At 45.6% G+C, this 19,099-nt stretch overlaps 6 protein-coding genes across 6 annotated transcripts; 1 reads left to right on the top strand and 5 right to left on the bottom strand.

Annotated features, from left to right (window-relative positions):
• Positions 1-191: 191 nt before the first annotated feature.
• On the bottom strand, positions 192-794 carry POJ06DRAFT_199148 (flavoprotein; the record flags this gene model as incomplete). The annotated part of the gene is made up of 1 exon (XM_056185142.1): positions 192-794. One exon carries the CDS (start codon positions 792-794, stop codon positions 192-194), a length of 603 nt encoding a protein of 200 aa, XP_056042941.1.
• Positions 795-1,604: 810 nt separating this feature from the next.
• On the top strand, positions 1,605-3,220 carry POJ06DRAFT_198854 (UbiD decarboxylyase family; the record flags this gene model as incomplete). The annotated part of the gene is made up of 2 exons (XM_056185131.1): positions 1,605-2,270; positions 2,354-3,220. The coding sequence occupies 2 exons, from the start codon at positions 1,605-1,607 to the stop codon at positions 3,218-3,220; spliced, it is 1,533 nt and encodes a 510-aa protein (XP_056042940.1).
• Positions 3,221-4,952: 1,732 nt separating this feature from the next.
• Positions 4,953-8,287, bottom strand: POJ06DRAFT_225203 (fungal-specific transcription factor domain-containing protein). Its single transcript, XM_056185702.1, has 9 exons — positions 8,007-8,287; positions 7,782-7,879; positions 7,467-7,729; positions 6,904-7,416; positions 6,637-6,829; positions 6,438-6,587; positions 5,895-6,388; positions 5,622-5,831; positions 4,953-5,486 (listed from the first exon to the last, which is right to left on the bottom strand). The coding sequence occupies exons 1-9, from the start codon at positions 8,082-8,084 to the stop codon at positions 5,311-5,313; spliced, it is 2,175 nt and encodes a 724-aa protein (XP_056042939.1). The 5' UTR covers positions 8,085-8,287; the 3' UTR covers positions 4,953-5,310.
• Positions 8,288-11,957: 3,670 nt separating this feature from the next.
• On the bottom strand, positions 11,958-12,741 carry POJ06DRAFT_257086 (uncharacterized protein). Its single transcript, XM_056188109.1, has one exon. It carries the CDS (start codon positions 12,531-12,533, stop codon positions 12,045-12,047), a length of 489 nt encoding a protein of 162 aa, XP_056042938.1. The 5' UTR covers positions 12,534-12,741; the 3' UTR covers positions 11,958-12,044.
• A 491-nt stretch (positions 12,742-13,232) lies between these two features.
• Positions 13,233-14,390, bottom strand: POJ06DRAFT_136009 (uncharacterized protein). The gene is made up of 2 exons (XM_056184458.1): positions 13,797-14,390; positions 13,233-13,741 (listed from the first exon to the last, which is right to left on the bottom strand). The coding sequence occupies exons 1-2, from the start codon at positions 14,234-14,236 to the stop codon at positions 13,387-13,389; spliced, it is 795 nt and encodes a 264-aa protein (XP_056042937.1). The 5' UTR covers positions 14,237-14,390; the 3' UTR covers positions 13,233-13,386.
• An 830-nt stretch (positions 14,391-15,220) lies between these two features.
• POJ06DRAFT_296362 (major facilitator superfamily domain-containing protein) lies at positions 15,221-17,654 on the bottom strand (the record flags this gene model as incomplete). Its single annotated transcript, XM_056190539.1, has 6 exons — positions 15,221-15,989; positions 16,018-16,076; positions 16,125-16,470; positions 16,996-17,050; positions 17,150-17,551; positions 17,581-17,654. The coding sequence occupies 6 exons, from the start codon at positions 17,652-17,654 to the stop codon at positions 15,621-15,623; spliced, it is 1,305 nt and encodes a 434-aa protein (XP_056042936.1). The 3' UTR covers positions 15,221-15,620.
• Positions 17,655-19,099: the final 1,445 nt, after the last annotated feature.

The raw sequence follows: 19,099 nt of genomic DNA, 5'->3' as shown, positions 1-19,099 counted from the left end.
CAACAAAACTCGACCCCAATCTTGCAAGCGATTTTATTGACTGATTTAACGTATTTCACAGATAAACGAGACACACGGAAGTGGCATTCCCGGGAGTCAAATAAAGTTACGTCCCCCAAAGCAGCAGTTGATTGACTTTGATCAAGATGGCGGTGTAGAATCGGTAACATCTTCTGAGAAGCTTTACGTTGTTAATCTTTTTTCCACCCGCTCCATCGTTCAAAAGTTCCCGTATCGAGGTTGAACAAATCCAGCATTCTCCCTACACTCTGGTTGACCAGATCCTCAACCGACGAAGGTCTAATGTAAAACGCTGGCACAGGTGGAAAAATTATTGCGCCACTCCGTGACACAGACAACATATTCCGCAAATGAATGTCGCTCAATGGTGTTTCTCTGGTCACCAGGACCAATTTTCGTCTCTCTTTCAACATCACATCTGCGGTTCGTGAAATCAAATCATTGCAGAACCCGGAACTTATCGCTGCGAGTGTCTTCATACTGCAAGGCAGAATGATCATTCCATCTGTGTGAAACGATCCACTGGATATGGGAGCTGCCATATCGCCGATATTATAGACGTGTTCGGCAAGAGCCTTGACATTGGAAGGATGGTAGTCCGTTTCGTATTTGATGGTTGATTCGGCCCATTTGGACATGATCAGGTGGGTTTCGACGTTAAGATGGCGAAGGGCAATGAGTAAATTGATTCCCAGTATTGCTCCGGTAGCGCCTGTGATTGCCACCACGATCTTCTTGCGTAGCTCCCCTGCTTGGGGCTGACTGGCGGACATTGTCGGATTATGAGTATTAAGAGCGTACTCCAAGTTATCGGACCAATCAGAAAAGAGCGTGGAACAATATCCTGTTTTAGTGCTGGCCGTTATGAAAGCGGTGGCTAAGGGTCGAGAAGGGGTCCCTTTCATTAAAATATACCCGCCTCTACCTTCGTTACCCTATCGTAGCCATTAAAGTCATTTGTCTTGCTTGAAATAATTGTGGTGGTTGTCTTTGGCTTGGCAATCGGTGCCCGGGTGTAGACGTAACGTATCTCCCGATGCGGAAATCGCATTCGTGGATCGGATCTACGGCTAGAGGACATCATCGGCCTGCCGGACCTGTTAGGCAGTCGGATTGACTATTCATGTCCTGCCGCCGTCGGAGGGAAGTGACAATCGGATTACTACGGATAGAGCGGCCGGGGAGATAGGATGGCTTATTGGGTGGTGCAAAAAAGGATTTCTGGGGACATAGGAAATAGTGATGTGGTCATAGTGTGGCAATGCATGGCTGCTTGTGTCATGATACTTCGGTGACGGATGTTCGGAATATGATCGGCATCCCGAGGCTTAGCGAACGCCTCCATGCCCCTATCTCCCCGGTAATAGTTACACCATAAATCGCCTGATCGGGAGAAGCATAAGGACGAATATGTTATAAACCAGGACCTCAACACAGATCCTATAACTCGACTTCTGAAATCATCAACTATTGCAAAGCAGTAACTGAGAGCTATTCGAAGACACCGCGGCAACGAATAAGCAATTGCTGACATCGATCTCTCTGTTACTGTAACTATTTCCAGAACTCTCAAGTATCGAAACATGTCTACAGGAAATCTCTCTGCCGCGTTGTCCCTGCGTACCTTCCTTGAAGAATGTAAGGCGGAGGGAGATGTTGTGGAAATTGATCTGGAAGTGGATCCCCATCTCGAGTCTGGTGCCATATCTCGCCGTGCATACGAAACGGGCAGTCCAATGCCGCTCATCAACAATCCCAAGGGTAAAGATGGTCCAGAGGGTCTCTTCCGCATTCTTGGCGCTCCGGTTGGTGTCCGAAGTGATCGAGCAACTAGATACGCTCGTTTCGCGAAGTCTATTGGGCTGCCTTCCAACGCAACTGGACATGACATCATTCAGAAGCTTCTAGCCTCAAAGAGAGCTGAGCCCATTCCATCTGTTAAGGTTCACGATGCACCGCTCAAGGAGCATAAGATCTTTGGCGATGAAATCGATCTTCTCAAGTTGCCAGTTCCAAAGAATCACACAAGTGACGGAGGCAGATATTTTCTCACATATGGCCTGCACAGTGTTCAAACTCCGGATGGTAAATGGGTGAACTGGGCTATTACCCGTTGTATGGTGATCGGTAAACGACAATTGACTGGCCTCGTGGACGTGAAGCAGGATATTGGGGCCATCTGGGCGATGTGGAAGGCTCAGGGAAAGGACACACCCTGGGCTTGCGCCCTTGGTGTTCCGCCAGCAGCTGTAAGCTTTTATCTAAGTTTTTGATATTTTGTGTCAGCGCTATATGCCATTGTCCAGAACGCTAACATTTGAAAAATTTTAAGGCCGTGGCTAGTGGTATGCCACTTCCCAAATTCGTGAACGAGCCGGATTATGTTGGTGCTATCACAGGAGTTCCTGTGGAGGTCATTAAGTGTGAGACAAATGACCTTGTAGTGCCGGCACAGTCTGAGGTAGTCCTTGAAGGAACTATCTCCGCAAACGAGACGGCGGATGAAGGGCCCATGGGAGAATATCACGGTTTTCTCTTCCCAGCCAAGAAATCGCCACAGCCGGTAATGACGGTCAACGCGATTACTTATCGAAGCAACCCCATCGTTCCGATCGCTGTCGCAGGTCGTGCTCCAGATGAAACTCATACCGTTTGGGCCTTGTCGATCTGCGCTGAAATTCTCGACTTGTTGCAGCAGGCAGACCTACCAATCACCAAGGCTTGGTGCCCGTACGAGTCCCAGGCCATCTGGTACGTGGTCCAGGTCGATCGGAAGAGGCTTGTGGAGATGAAGACCACGCCTGAGACATTCTGTCGCCAAGTCGGGGAGATTGTTTTCTCTTCTAAGCCTGGTCGATTTGTGCCAAAGATCTTTGTTGTTGGCGACAATATCGATCCTAGTGACTTGCATGAGGTCGTCTGGGCTGAAGCGACCAAGTCTCAGCCACAAGACAGCGACTTCTTCTTCGTGGGCAATTATCCAACCTATGATCTAGTGCCATACGCCACCCACGGCTTTAATCCTCGCGAGCCGCAAGCCAAGGTAGTCAGATTGTGTATGTTGCCTGCGGAATTCAAGACTTTGGACCGGCCATGGGTTGAAGCTTCTTTCCGTGCATCTTACCCGGAAGAACTCAAGAAGAAAGTCCTGGATAGCTGGTTGGCATACGGGTTTGGAGAAAATCCTGTAAATCTTTAAGCATGAAGAGAGTCAGAGCTGTCATCGCGTTTGTACTGGAAACAGAGTGGCTGAGTTTGGAGGCATGATACACTTGGTTGCCAAACTGGTGCATGCTTTTATTCACTTCGATTGTTTCTCAATCCCTGTAGCCAAGAGGTGCTAGGCAATATTTGTAAATTATTCTGGAGCCCTTGTCTCAGGTTTGGTAATGGCGTGGTATAGAATGTTTCATGACTCATTGCAATGGATTTGTGTATTTGTAATACAGATGTTAGCCCATGTGAGCAGGTCTACCAGTGGGGGATCCTCGTGGAAAACCTAGACTGTCTTTCTTGATTGATAACTAGATAACTATGGTTAAATAAAAATGGCTCTAAATCTTGTATATGATATCGACTCTTGATTCTTGATGGCCACGGCTCATATCTCTATATGAAGTTTATAAACTTTGTCATTTGAATAAGATTTTATTAGGAATCTTTCCTGCTTATACAATGCATACTTTACAGCATCTTGATGTATCCTTTTTTGCGCTGTTATCTTGAGCCTATTCTAACAAATTAGAACAATTTATTTATCAAAGTCAAGGATATAGCTGTCTCAGAAAACAAGACTTTTTGCGGCTTTTTTGGAGCAGTTGGAATACGTCTTTTACACCTCAAAATATTGAATCCGGCAAAAATACTGGTTTATGCCCATTCAATCTGGAGATCGTTTTGCAATGTTTTATGAAGAAACTGGAAAGCAGGCCATCATCTAGTGAATCTTCAGCTTCAATACTTAAAGCAGAAGATTGGAGATGTATTTGATTGCTTCTAAAGGAAGTAGTTGTGATGATCAAAAGGTCAAGAAGCTTAACGGTATGATGATGTCTCTTGCAACCGAGCTTATTCTGCTTAGAATGTGTTGCTAAGGCCTAGGAAAAGCACTTATTAACGAGCAGAAGCGTCATAATTGGAAGAAACTTTTACTACTCACGCTTCCTGGCGAGAACGACGGTGGTGCAATATGTTTTAGTCCTCAAAAGGTTTACAAGCCCGCGATCTTCAATTGCAAAAAGATCAGGAGATTCTTGACGCATAGGCTTAAAAAGAGGATAAAAAGCTTCAACAACGCCTTACAAAAGAGAAAAAAGAGCGCTTGAAGGCTGAGAAAGCCGAGATTTGTCAAAAAAATCGAGAAATCCGTCAAAATGAGGCAGCAGAAAAGCAACGCCTTAAGGCTGAGTAAAACCTTGCATGTCAGCTTGATCTACAGCTTCAAAATGATATAAAATCAATTCCGAGCACTCCCGCGAAGCAAAAGAACTGCTTTCCAGGAAATTTCATCAAGAATGAGGCTTCTGAGGCCTCTGAGCGTGCTGATGAGCCTATTCCGACAATAAATTGTCGCGGTCGCCAAATACGCCTTCCAGTACGTTTTTGCGACCAATTGATTTGCCTAATAGCTTCTCCGTGGCTGATTTACTACTACTCCATAGATTTTCTAATTATTTAATACTATATGGTGTTGAAAAGCTTCAAAATGTTATATTGTATATACTCATAAAATCGTACGGCAGATGGTAGCGTGCGGCAGGCGGTGAAGTACTGTATACAACGAGCCATTCGTGTGGCTAATTCCCTTGAAGTCGGAATGATTGGAATCAACACAGGGTCAATCAGATCCTGTCTTGCCGTATATGAACTTTTCTATATCTTTCCTGCGAAAGACTGACTTAACTTGGGTCTACAGTACACCTAGATTTGGTGGAGTGAAACAGAGTGGGTTTGGGCGTGAGGGCAGCAAATACAGGATTGATGAGTACCTGGTGAAGGCTTTGACTATAGGTGGATATCCCTGATAACTACAATGAGGTAGACCAGTATTTTTCCCCCGCGGTTAAATACTTTCATATCAGGATACAAATTCAACAATGTCTCTGGATGTGGAATGCAAACACAAGTACTGCAACTAAACCCGGGCTTTTAGGGAAAGACAGAAGGTGAAAAGAAAATGATCTAAATCTCAGTGAACAACATTTGCTGAAATGAACTCAGCTTACATGAGCTCCACTGGTGCAGTCATAATGAGCTACCAATCCAAGTAGATGTTAATATTGTTTCTCCTCATTTTACAGCTGTATTGAAAACTTTTCCTAGAAAATCCAGGTCCTGATCAATCATAAATTCCCCTAAATCCATGGCAGGTAATGGGTTGGCGGATTGAGTATTAAGAAAGTCGCTTGTGTAGCCCGAGAGCAAATTCGACAGACCAGTGTTATTGAAACTTAACTGGTCCAGATCTGTAGAGAACACTAATTAGTTTTGCGATACCAACGAAAAATGCATTTCTCTGACTTGTTTATCTTGATATTTGCCATTGCTCGCCAAAATCACGTCGATTAAAAAAAATAGAAAATTGAGGGGGGTTGACATACTCAAAGCATTGAGCACCAGGGAAAGCTGTGAAAGGTATTCGATACATCGTCCTACCACACGATTTCCATAATCAAGTCGGTGCAAAGCTTCGATTGCCTTGTCAAGATAGGGACGAGACTCATCGACCACACTCCACGCTGACGGATTGGCTTCGCGCTCTCTGGAAGCAGCCACGAGGGAGCCGAAAATTACCAATGCAGCATTGAATACTTGCATATCGTGAGCGATCTGTTATGTTGAGGGTTGAAGATATTCAAGAATTCTTTACTTACTGTAATATAGTGAATAATTCCACGCGCCCAAAAGCTCGCGATGTGAAAAAGATGCTGTCGTAATGCTGTGGGCTATGGAGATGATGGAAACAGCCGATTCAACGCAATTCTGCACGCTTGCGATATCCATCTGCATAATGATACGTTTATCCTGGTCACACATATCGCCGGTACTCCAAAAGGCTTCCAGGAAGCTCTCCAGTCGAGGTCGATGTAGCAGGATCCGTAGATTATGGTAGCGCATAGAGAGGACGATATTAAAACGATGAACGATGAAACAGCGGGTATTCATTTTCGTCACATCTTCAGGGGTCATCAAGTCCTGTTGAATTTGCAGCCCTAAAGAAGGCAGGAGTTTAGTTCGCCATTGACTGAGCTGGTGCTGCCCATCGAGAATATGCGATATCCAGTCTGAGGTGCTGATTGAGCTTTTAAGACCAAGATTGTGTCCATAACATAGGTCCAACACTTTGTACAATATGGCATATAATTGTCTGGATAGCATTAGTTGCTATAAATAAGGGTATATCAGTCAAAGCTCACATTGCAGCAGCATAAAAAGTACCGTCAAATTGGGGAGAAGAAGCATTTTCATCGCCGGAGTTTAACATGTGGATATCCTTAGAAGGCGCATCTAATTTTATGTATGACTCAGGAATTGAACATGGGCGACCGAAAGTCATAGCGAGAGTTCTGACCCAGCATTAGTAAGATCTTTTCGAGAATCCGAAACTTTACTCACCGATCCAAGAGCACACAACCAAACCAGGTTCGTTTCCGAATTTCGCATTCCAGCGGAGAATATCCTTGATTTGCATCGGGCGAATGTAAACCTAGCTGATACGCCGCAGATATAGCTAGTCCATGGGTGGTCCACGCTTGAACTGACTTTTGGGTCCCTTGCAGATACTGCCCTAGTATCAAAAGATATTGCACTTGTTTTGTCATGTCAGTAGAGAACGGAGCGAAAGAAGCTTGAAGCACAGGAGAAATATTAGCCTTTACCTACCCATCTCAAGGCTTGCACTACGTTTGGAGTCTCTGTCGCAAAGACCGTTGGCTCTTTGATAATAAACATCAGACTCTTTAATGCGTTCCTCTGGAGAAATCTCATCTTTGGCTGACAGGCTCGCAGATATTGCGAGCACTATGTTAAATAGCCCGAGCCAAGTCCGGCTGATTTTGTTGAATCCTTCGCGCCGCATCTGACTATATGTCTCACGGAAAGAGAGTTCATGGATGAAAGGGAGTAGCTGACCTGTCTTCTGGAAATACTGGTCAATCAAATTCCAGGCCCGATCTTCTGGCGGTAAAGCATATATGTTCACGAGTGTCGGGGCGGGAGACAGGCCTGACATGGCCGCTTCTTCAATTGATGGAGTTCGAGAGCGGGTCACGCTCACGACGCCACCAGGCCTCTGTATTGGTGGTGATATTTCCAAAAATGATTCGCGGTCGGAATTCGCCATTGCCATCGCTCGAGATATGTATCCCATGAAGGCGATGTTGGATGAAGAACCTACTCAAAATCAACAATCACGTGAATCTTTCTGGTTGACGCAGAAGGCATACCGAAAAAGCCGCACTCTTCCTCGTCGGTAAATCTCATCGCACCCATCCCATCTATAGAATTCTCTGAGTTGTCGACCTCTCCCAGTACAGATACACTGTAGCTTCTCGGTCTGCAGGTGTTGTCGCGTTGCTGCTCCGGAGCTACAACTTCGGTTGGCAATTGTAGATCTGCGGTAATTACTGGGCCTTGCGGATGTGCTTGCTGAAGCTGTTGGACTGTTCTCTCAACTTCTCGTACTCTTTTTTCCAACTGAACGATGTACCTGACTTGATCACTATGCTTTCCACTGACTTTTAGGTGAAAAGAAAAGATACCTCTTGCCCACTGTAAGATTGTTCGGAGACCCATCCTCGGAATAGAGGCACTCGATTCGGAGTTCCTTGCACAGAGTGCAAGGATTATCACCGCTGCACTTTTATGATAGGAATCAGTATTCGGTCTCCAAAACATGCGAGGGAAACAAGGGAAATGGAAACCGAGCAGTTGTTCTAACATCTGCTCGACATGGGGCTGACTTTGCTGCGTCAATTAAAACATACTCGAGATTTCCGTTGGCGGCATGAACTGCAGGCAGAAGTAACCCTTCGCCGTTTAGGTCGCGGTGAAGGGGACAGCATTAGATAGAATCACTTCGTTGTCATTTAAAGTCGATGAATTGTACGAGTAAAGCTCTGCTAACGAATCCAAACTCCCACAAAAGTTTGGCAAGGAGATAGGATTGAGCGACCCAATTTGTTGGGGTCAGATACGTCGGGCGAAGGGTTTTGCAGACGCTCGGGCCCTTGATGTAATCTTGTGACCAACGGAAAAGAAAGGGATCAGATCATACTGCACACTGTGGCCAAGTTGACCCTGCCAGGCAATTCACTTGGTTCTTGTGGGTGACTAACCTTGTCTACGTAATTCAGACAAATCGTCCGACCGAATTCAGTTGATCATGCGCTTTGTGGATAATACGTTCCTCAGAACCAGTCAGAAAATACGAAAAGTCTCTTATTCAAATACCACACTCAGACATCTGGTCTAATATCCAGAGACAAAGTGGAGTATGTAGAATTGGAACAAAGCGATGAACATGATGCGGGGAAATACAGGAGCATAGCGGCCATTTTCCCTCACTGGCTTTGTAGAGGATACAGGATTCCGTAACACTAAAGGCAGAATGACAACGAGTTTTTCCAGTCTGGTCGATGTGGGTGAGTAAAACCGAGCGTCGCGTCTTAGCTGCTCCAGAGGATAGAATTTTGGCTCAAACCCCTTATCCGATTGGCTGGGATAGGCGCCATCATGTGAGGGTGGTATTCTTCGGAATCCATGACTCGGCGGTAGACTATCGAGATTACGATTGGCTTGTACCCGCGCCAACCGTCTACCCACACTGCTGTGCGTAGCAGTGTGGGTACGCTACACATAAAACGTCAATTTTGACCGGAATAGCTTCAAACAACGTATGTTAATCTACCCTCCACTCAACTGGAGTCTCTAACGGTGGACGTATGTCTAGCCAAGTATGTTCCGGATAACGATCAGGTATTTCAACTTCCTCCAGCGATTCCTGGTGGCGTAAACGCGTATTATCTGAAGGCGTCTTTTGAGCCTCACGGTGTCGGAAACTTCGGTTATTGGCTGACAAGACTGAGCGGGCCTGACAAAACAGCCCCAACCCTGAATCTTATTTGTATGGCGCCTGACAAGCACGAGTTCCGGCGTTGGGTGATAACTTAGTTTTAAGGGTTTAATTGGTGTAAAATCAAGGAATATTAACTGTGTTATTATCCGTACGCCTGACAGAGCCATCCCAATCGGGAATAATGCACTTGTAGAATACTACTAGTCAAACCTTTAAGTCGCCGTACCTGGTCCCTCATATCAAATTATTATTATCATTCATAGCTGGGCCAAAAAAGCTGCCCACACGAGCGATTGCCAGCCACAATGTTAGCAAATACATAATGTTTTAAATAAAATAATAACGGAATAGTGTATTTATTCAAAGACTTCTAAAAACTAAGATTAAATAGTTGTGAAGATTAAAACAAATAGAGTCTAGTAATTACCCTCTATAAAATAACAACAATAATAATCATACAAAAGATAAAATAAATTAAAAGGTCTACAGTTGATTTCGTTTCCGAAGTTCGTTGCTGAGCATATTCAAGGTCCAGTTTTTCTGTCGTCTTTCAGTATCGAGGAGGAGCACTGCGTCGCGCTCTGATATGTTTCTAGTGGCCGCCAAGCGATCAACTTCCCTAATTATTTGCAGCCTGACTGAATAGTACTGACGGTCACCTGAGCGCCATGCAGCACTGTAACGTTCGTCAAGGCTGACAATCGAAGGGAAGCTGACAGATCCTGTATACCAGACCCGGTATAGCTCTGCAACAGTCGATACGTACCTCGGCAACTTATACTTCGGAATGGGTAGCGCAGAAATAGGTGTCTGCATAGTAGGTGCTCTAGACTGTTCGATAGTTGTAGCAGCGTTATCGGACATAGAAAATATGGAAGATGTGAGGATCACGGTGTGTTCGTACTATACGTTACGCTAGCGGGATGGCTTGCAACAATATATTTTAGAATATCCACTATGCCGGGAAGTTCCTTATATACACTTCTCGGCATCTAAATTTACTGCAAAAACTTTTAGCCGCGGACTAAGCCGGGCGCACGAAAACTAACGAACAACTAACTCATATGTACACTTACATCATCCTGCAAGAAGAAACAAAAGAACGCCGAAATCCTGCCGTGTCCTCGGAAAGATCACGGAGCAAAGATTTTGCGGTTGTGACGTCAGACGCCGTCTGCGGCTCATGACGTCGAAGTACCAGACACTCAGGAAGGATTCCTGACAGAAGATGAAAAAGAGAAAGATGAAGATGAGGGAGGAGGTGGTAATGGTGGTGGTGGAGGTGGTGGTGGTACTGGGGAAGAGGGACCATGAAAAGAATCTTGAGGACGTTGAGGAACCGATCTAATGTGATACGGTGACGAGTTAGCTGCCGCCGCAGTAACAAGAGACTCACCATGAAAGATGTAGTTGAACCCAGTTTCCATGACTGAGATTCGGGACGACAACTGGCGAGTTTCCTGTTGACTGTGAGCAACTGCACTATTAAGTCGTTCAATTCCCTGTGTGACGGCTTGATGCACAGCATCTACTTTGGTAGCTATGCCGTCATGGAGACTGCTGATAGATGTCGCAATGTCCCTGATGACATTTTGCAATCTCGTCGACACCACTCTCGCCGAATCTGGCTCACGATAGAGCTCCCAGAAATGTTGCTCCCATTGGATGAACATGGGATCCGAAAAGAGCTCATGATGCCAGAGCGGCAAATCAGCAAACGTCTTTTTGAGGAAAGAATGCCTTGGAGAAACACTTCCCGCAGGTATTCCATAAGTTTCAAAAACCCATGACCAGCAATACTGGTCTCCAAATTCTCGGTGTCTGGTGGCCCGTAGTACCTAGACAACCAGTAGTCAACAGCGGGGAAGATCTTCTTCCGCAATTCAAGAGGAGGAGTAATCTGTGCGCGTGCAATGTAAAAGTCTCCCTTTGGAGACAGACCAGACATGGCCTTTATACATTTAAATGGTAGAGAAGTCAGGTAACAAGAGGTCATCTCGTCCCTGTTCCATCTTCCTGCCCGTCTTATTTGAGATTCCCCCACTCCACGAATCTTGGCCATCTGGGCGCCCGCCTTACGCCCTGCATGTGTCTTCTTTGTGGACAGGATATTAGCCTCACTAAACATCCTATTAGTCCACTTCATCTGAGTATTCTTGTAGTCAATGGCGGTGGTTCGGTCAGTAGCGCGCTTGCGCGGGGCTACGGAAAATGAATGTAACGTTAGCACCTTTTCTTTGCTCGACCTGGGTTAGGCTAGTGTCACCGATAATAAGTCACTTACCGTACTGAACGAAAAGTTTAGTGTCAAACCATTCTTCGTTTGACCGGAGAACTGGGAATGGCTCCTGGTCAATATGAAACCTGTAAAAAAAGTGGAGTGCAAGCAGAAACATTGGGCAGACCAGGACCTCCTGGTTCCTCATTACACCAGCATGATCTACTCGACCATGCTGGTTGGTTTTGCCATTGCAGAGTAAGATGACAAGAACATTGCACTTCGTGGGACCTTCGTTTTCGAGTGGCAGCACATACAAGTCAGCCAGCTCGATCTCGCGTGTGTTATCCCCACGCAAGAGCATGTAATTGCCAAGAAGGAAGTCCAGAAGTCCCTGTATGCGATCACCATATTTGTCTTGCCAGGACAGAGCGGCGCCAGCTATTTTCAACATGCCTTCAGAATTGTTCGAACCAGCACCACGATCCGCGTAAATTTGTCGTTTTCTTTCATGCGCGTTGATCGAGTACGTGTTCAAGATGGCCTGCACGTTGTCGGTCCGTGGCCTTGGGTGCGGGTTGATTCCAAAATCAACCTGCTGCTTCCACAGATCCGTGATGGCGGCCACATGGAGCTTTAGCGTGTTGACTGTGTAAGGTTCGTTTCGATTGCGACAGCCTTTATCGATAAGTTCGGTCTGGAGAAACGCTATAAGCTTTGACTCAGTGGCTAGCTGGCCATCGACAAACTGGCGCTCGTCGCACCATTCCTACAGAAGCAGTTATTAGTGTCAAGCGATGCTATTAGCCAACCGGCGCGTTCACTTACGGTAAAGCGACGCTGAATTGGATCATATGCTTGCGATGTCCCTTTCGGGCGAAGGGCATATTTCTGTCGCACTGCTTGCATCTGCGTATTATGCAGGAATATTTCGTTTTGCAGCGCAAGGTCTCCGCCAACGGCTGGAAGTTGCGGCGGGGCAATAAGCGAACCGATTGTATTATTTGGCGTGATTCTCTCATTAGAGGCAGCAGTGCTAGCGCATGATAAACGCATCAATGGCTGCTGATCGTCGGACTCCAGTGCACCAAACGTCAGTTGAGAAGTCGGAGCAATTTCTGGCGGCGACGACGAGCTGCCTGGACTGGAACTAGTGTCCGTAGTAAAGGTCAGTTGGAAGTTGTGGGAGTTATTGTTATTGCTTTGGACACGAGCCATTGCGATATAGTTTAGATAGGGAGATGTTTTGACTATCGAAAGAAGTGAAGTGTGGGATGTAGAAGTCGTTTTCGAAATGCAATTTAAGACTGAATTGACGCGTAACTTGCACACCAGCAATGTTCCAAATTCATTTTGTTTGCACAAACGCGTTGCCGACGCGTGCTATCCCGTATCGTTGCCTTATTGAATATTTCGGCATGAGCATATTCAAGGCATATATGTGTGGAGCAAACGTTTATAAAATTAGAAACTAGTGCAGAAAAAGTTACTTCTCCGGTCTGACGTTAACTATGTGTCAGCGCCTGACAGCACACTGTCTGCGCAAGGTACCTATCTGCTGGTTGGATTATTGTCGCCGGGTATGCAAGTGTGGTTGTCGCCGGGTATACACGTGGGTGGATTAGGAATGTTATACTTTGCAACCAGAGGCGACTCGGATGCAATCGAGTTCCAGTAAGGATGCAACCTAGGACAATGTCAGGAAGATAAACTCTACAAAACAAAGAGAATGCTTTGTCCTCACGCCATCCACACTCCAACATTTTCAACCGAATCAAGTCCTTCTTTGATGATTGATACTGTGTCTTTAAATGAAGCGTTCATACCAGCCCAAATATCGAAACCCCACAAGCCACGCATTGTGTCTCCCTCTCTATGAAGGCCGTGCCGAATATGCGGGGGCCGAATATCCTGCCAGCCGTCGTCAATAATAAAGGAGCCGATAGGTATCTCAGAGGATTTGAGGGACTCGACAAGCTGCCGTAGCGTTTCGGCAGTGGGGCGAATATTCTCACCAATGCTGGACCATGTGCAAAAGCCCAACTGACTGAATGGCGAAATAATCCCGCGGTCATAAGGCAGGGGGATCATAATATGCGATATCTGTTGTTCCCAGATATTTCTTTGCCAGAGTAATTGCACCGTTCGCAGAATCGAAGATATCGGCACTAGTTGACAATTTGCCGACAACGTAAACCTTCGCAACTGCATTCGCTTTAGTCCGTCTAACAAGGGCATAAATTCCTGGCTCCTCGCCGTCACGGGGACCAGTAAGATGCACGGTGGCTTCAGCTGAAGAGCAAGGAAATACCGAAAAAGTCGACGCTGGATCAATAGAATTATTCAGCGGCTGTAGCATTAAAAAGTGCGCACCGAAACGGCCAAAATTGCGCAACGAAACCCAGCGTGGTTCGATCCAAGTAGGTCTGACTTCAATTAGCAACACGTAAATAGTACCAGCTATAATTCTCTTGAACACACCTGGGCCGAACCCATGCCCAACCTTGCCAGTCGTCAATATTCAACCAAGGAATTTTCACTGAGACCGAGTCTTGCTCTCCTTTCAGTTCGACAACAGTACTGAATTCCTCGTCAGTGCCGTGACCACTCTTCGGTACTATAGTCGCGTAGCTGTCTATATCGATTTTCTTGCCATTAGACAGGTAGGAGTATTGCAATGTGAGCGGCTTGCTTGACATTTTGATTGTTGTCATGAACGTGTAGTAACCGCCACCAATAGATGGCACTTCGATGAGATTCAAAGTGGCTGAATCGCCACCAGATGTCGAGACCTCGATCTGAGCATCTGGTCGATTTGAAATTGCAAACACTGCGAACGTTTCCAGCGGTGCGACAACAGTCTGTGCCGGGGCCGGCACAAAACAGACGTCCAGTTTCTCCTGAGATGTAGGAACAATCATTTTCAATTTTTCCGACCGTGCTGATTGAGTCCGACGATGATAATGACCGTATTTTATAATTCCCAAAATCTTCGTGTTAGCCAAGTACGATGTTGTGGATACAGGAGAATCTTAATGCGGGGCAGTTTTGTGGAGACAGGCGAATCACTGTGCGGGGCAGAACAGCGGGTAAGCGCAACCGCAAGCGCATAATTTATCTCTTTTTATACAGCAGAGCCAGGGTCCGTGCACGGATCTGGTGGCGTCGAAGCATTATTGAATGGCATGGCTTCGTGGGTCATCGCGAACTCCATCAAATCCAGGCCCGCATGACGCCACGGGACATTTCTAACATCATTACTAGCTGCCCCTTACCGTGTGAAGAGCTCAGATTCCCCAAAAGGTAAGCGTTTATTGTACTCAATAGAGAGATATAAGATCAGTAGGACAAGATACCCTATTCGGGACTGCATCCGCACCGACTCCCTAATCAGGCGAGAGATCCAGGAACTCCCGAAATTTCGTTAGGGTTAGAATTCTAGAACTAGCTACAGCCATGTACACTTCAGCTCACAACTTGAATATGAAAGGAAATGCTCGATAGATTTCAAGGGAAGAGTATAAACCTGAGCGAACATCACAGTTACTACATAGACACATGCCTTGCCGCGACCTGTCCTCGGTGGTCATCACGAATTCTAAAGTCATGATTGGCGAGATAGAACCTGAACTGGAATGGACTAGACTGGACTAAGACTGAGCACTAAAACAAGATATATATATTCAAAGAATGTAAGACTTTGTACTTGACCTATGACCGAGGACAAACAATAGAAAGTTCATAACATTTGAACCATAGGACCAAGATAGCGATCCTGCAAACACAAAGGAACGGCGAGGAAGAAGACCGTCGAAAGGGGCGACGCCAATCTCACGACCAAAAGCCAAACGAGGACAATCCCCATTCTTGACTTTGAGTCCGATATCATCGCATACCGGATTGTCCCAACTCCCAACTCTCGATCGTGAGCGAGACAATCTTAGCGCCCGATCCTGCGCATCCGAAAGATCTCAACCCTTGAGCATCATCGTTAAGTGCTAGATTTCATTACAAGTTTCTTCTCTTTTGCATCGGCCACACAGAGAAGGTGTTCATGCGTATGCTTTACAACTAAAGCTTAGATTACATCAAATTTAAGTGAGGTATTTCTCATAGTTAACTATTTCAAACTATATTCTCTTAAGACTTCAAACTTGTGGCCGATCGCATTTCGTAGGCTCAGACTTTGTCAAAATATTTTACTTTAATGGCCTATGGTATTACTCTTGCTTGCGAAGTATGAACGAAATAATTAGTTATGAATCTAAAATTGTGACTACCGGCTGTGATACATAACAACATCAACTAACGGCCAACAGATCCAACAAAGCCCTGCTCGGCCTTTTCATCATGATGCCAACCATGGTGGTGAGCAGCATGCGCTGCCAATTCTGCGTTCTGTACCATATCGTAGGCATCAACTTTGTATGTCGCGAATTTCCTTGCAGGCACACCTTTGGCAAAGAGAATGTCGATCTCGTCGAAAGATCGCCCTTTAGTTCTCCGGAAGATACGATAGTAAGCCCAAATAAATGTCAACAAGGCTGTACTACCCCAGACGAAGCCGGTGTATCCTTTGAGGTTCCACTTCGTAGGATTAATGAAGTAAGGTTCGAGAGTACCTAGTCCGAGACTGACAAGGTAGTATGTGTTGCGGGCCAAACAGACAGTCTTCTGACGTAATCTGGTGGATCCGAAGTACCCATCCGAGCTGTCCAGCAGACAGTTGGAAGATGACGGTCCACACATGAGTGTGAATTGCTTGTGCCATGCCGACATTATTGTTGGGAGTTCAGACATTGAGAATACCGATGAGGCAAAGAATTACAGTCATGACGCCCATACCCAAGACATATGCTGTACGACGGCCAAAGTAAGGTGTGATCGCGAACCAGTTCACCAATGTTGTTACAAGAGCAAGCGCCGAGCCGCCGACGTTAAGCTTGTAAGCCTGATCAGTAGTGAGGCCAACTTGGTTAAAGAAATAGGTTGAGTTATAGGCGAAGTACAGGCCAGAAGTAATCTGTCCGGAGAAGACCAGGCATGCGATTTCGGTTCGTCGTACCTCAAAGCCTTTGAAGCAATCCCAATAGGAAGTTCCGACCGAAAGCTCCTGTTCAAGCATATTGGTGTGGACGATTGCAGCCAAGTAGGGCTGTTACGAATATTCGTAATTGCGAATATTATTCGCAACGAATATTCGCCCGAATAATTATTCGCAAAATTTTGGGTTGCGAATAAAGCCTGCGAATATTATTCGCAATATTCGCAATTCGCAAATTATTGAGTAGTTATTTTAATATCGGATGTCCCGTTCAGTTGCGCGTTGACGGGAAACAAATTAGTCTGCTAGTCTGCTATCTATAAAATGAGATGATAACTGCATACCATGATTTTACTAGCTCTTACGCAACCTGACCCTAACACTGACCCAGTTGGACGCTACTGTATATACCGTATTGCCTAATTAGTCAACTTTCTGGCTTCTTTAAGCATGTCACGTGATAGCTTACGAATAACGAATAATTATTAGTATTCGCAGCTTATTCTGCGAATAATTATTCGCATACTTTAAGCCTGGAATAAAATTAGCGAATATTATTCGCACTGTTTTGAATTGCGAATACGAATAACGAATATAGCGGATATCTGCGAATATTCGCATTCGCAACAGCCCTACAGCCAAGGTCAGCTTTGGGTAAATATTTGCCTTCTTGCTCTGAAGTCTTCGGAGACTCTTTTCGGCCTTCTCGAGTTTTCCTTGGCGAACCAAGTACCAGGGCGATTCAGGGCCGAAGAACATGAGGGGAAGCAAAAAGCCGGGTCACAATCACTGCAAAGCATAAGGAATCCGGTAGGACCGCTCAGAATTCAAAGAAACTAAGCCTGCTAGCACACCTGCCGCAATGAGCTGGCCAATGATGAAGCACATGTTCGTGAAACTGGTAAAGTAGACGCGAAGTGAAACTGGAAGCAATTCAGATGCATAGGCAGGAGCAGCGCCGGCAAACGGCAACCCACACAACAAGGCACTGGCGGTTAGTGTCTGGATGTTTGGCGAGAAGAACAGGATGAAGATAAATCCGGTCATGGAAAGAAGCGCACCAATCAGAACGTGTTTGTGTCCAAACCAAGAAACCAAATAACCATTCGCGGTCAACTGGTAGCCCGCACCCGGGAAATGAGTACCATACTTTTGGGCGAAGCTCGGATAGGCAAAGAAATTATAGATGAGACTTTGGTCGTAACATCCATAATGACGCACATGGAAACGACTAGAGCTCTGAAGATAGCCATTGGGTAAGGTTGAAGCGTGCGCGCCACGGGAGACAGAAGCATATACGTGACCAAGCGTAAACGCATTCCGGATCCCGTGCTTGTCACGCGTTGCATTGTTTCCCCGCACGCTTTGCGATTAATCGGCGGAAGGTGATAGAGTTAGACTCCAGACAACGATTTTAGTTCCGGCGAAACAGGCACAAATTGCTTTTGCAACACAACCAATTTATTTCGACTTCCATCCAGTCGTTGTCTATTGATACGCAACTATCGTTATTTAGGGAACGATCTACTAGGTCGAACGGTTTGGTTTCAGGGCGATCAGGGTTTAGGCTGCTGATTACGACGACATCAATCGTATCGACGATCCCCCGCCCGTGTGGCTTGGAGCGTTTTAGCGAAGCCCGCATCGTATTCGCTATCCGCTATCCACTATCCGCTATCCGCCAACCTAGGGCTGCTCCGAATATTCACATTTGCGACGCCGAATAATATTCGCACCATTTTGCGTTGCGAATAACGAATAACGAATATTATTCGCAGGATGTCCGCGCAACGAATAAAATTGCGAATATTATTCGCCGAATATTCGTTAACTATTCGCATATTTATTCGCAACCCCTGAAACCTTAAAGTGCTCATAGTTTATTACGGTTCCAACACAAGAAGAAGCAAAGGCATTAAGGCACAAAACAACAAGCAAGCGGAGGCATAAACTGCAAAACGAAAGATGCATACCACGAAACGTAGGACTGACGCACTGTAATATGTACCTGGTAAAAGAAACCTCTCACTAGGTCACAGAGCAAGAAAAGTGCGCAGCTCGCTATCAATTTACTCCTTACATCACATTGAGCTGGAAGGCTGTAAGGGGCCATATTGGCTCTTGAAACTGTGAATTAAATTTATTAGGGGGCATCCCCTGAGCACGTGATTAGATGCGAATATTCGTTATTCGCCGAATAAATTACGAATATATTCGCACTGCTCAGGATTTGCGAATAAAATTGCGAATATTATTCGCAGCTGTTGGGACTTGCGAATAACGAATACGAATAATGCCGATTACTGCGAATATTCGTATTCGGAGCAGCCCTACGCCAACCGCGAATTATTGTCGAATAAATCCGCCTTGATCAGAATAAAGCCAGCAAATTTCAATGGCTATATTAGCCTAATTAAGTTAGACAATTTACTTTCATAGTTTTGCGCCAAGTATGCTTTATTTTGCCAGACCACAATTTTGTGTTGGTTAATATGAACAACCCGTTAAATCTTGATAAATAATGAAAATAGTCCAGGGTCTGGATTACGTAGACGATGTACATGACAATAAGTCTGTGCCCCACATCGAACCACAGGTTCTATGCGGCTGTAGCTGCAAAAACCCTCACCTAGCCGTGTGTTGCTGATAATAACTGGGCTCGTCTTAAGCAGCAGATATATTTTGTCTGAAATACTGTTTCTCTCAAAGCTACCTGACAACGCGTCATAGAGCACTGGAT

Source organism: Lipomyces tetrasporus (assembly GCF_029532465.1).
Source record: "Lipomyces tetrasporus strain NRRL Y-64009 chromosome Unknown POJ06scaffold_7, whole genome shotgun sequence".
Taxonomy (NCBI): domain Eukaryota; kingdom Fungi; phylum Ascomycota; class Lipomycetes; order Lipomycetales; family Lipomycetaceae; genus Lipomyces; species Lipomyces tetrasporus.
Note: the sequence above shows the minus strand (reverse complement) of the source record. Positions and strands in the feature narration are given on the sequence as shown.

Excerpts from the sequence above, each read along its gene's own strand:
- POJ06DRAFT_225203 (XM_056185702.1), bottom strand. The coding sequence starts at position 8,084 with ATGCTGTCCCCTTCACCGCGACCTAAACGGCGAAGGGTTACTTCTGCC. Across the intron at positions 6,588-6,636 it reads GGTTGTGTGCTCTTGGATCG|AACTCTCGCTATGACTTTCG; the intron begins GTGAGTAAAGTT and ends ATGCTGGGTCAG. Across the intron at positions 5,487-5,621 it reads CCTGGTGCTCAATGCTTTGA|ATCTGGACCAGTTAAGTTTC; the intron begins GTATGTCAACCC and ends TGTTCTCTACAG.
- POJ06DRAFT_257086 (XM_056188109.1), bottom strand. The coding sequence starts at position 12,533 with ATGGCTCGTGTCCAAAGCAATAACAATAACTCCCACAACTTCCAACTG.
- POJ06DRAFT_136009 (XM_056184458.1), bottom strand. The coding sequence starts at position 14,236 with ATGATTGTTCCTACATCTCAGGAGAAACTGGACGTCTGTTTTGTGCCG. Across the intron at positions 13,742-13,796 it reads TGGGCATGGGTTCGGCCCAG|ACCTACTTGGATCGAACCAC; the intron begins GTGTGTTCAAGA and ends AATTGAAGTCAG.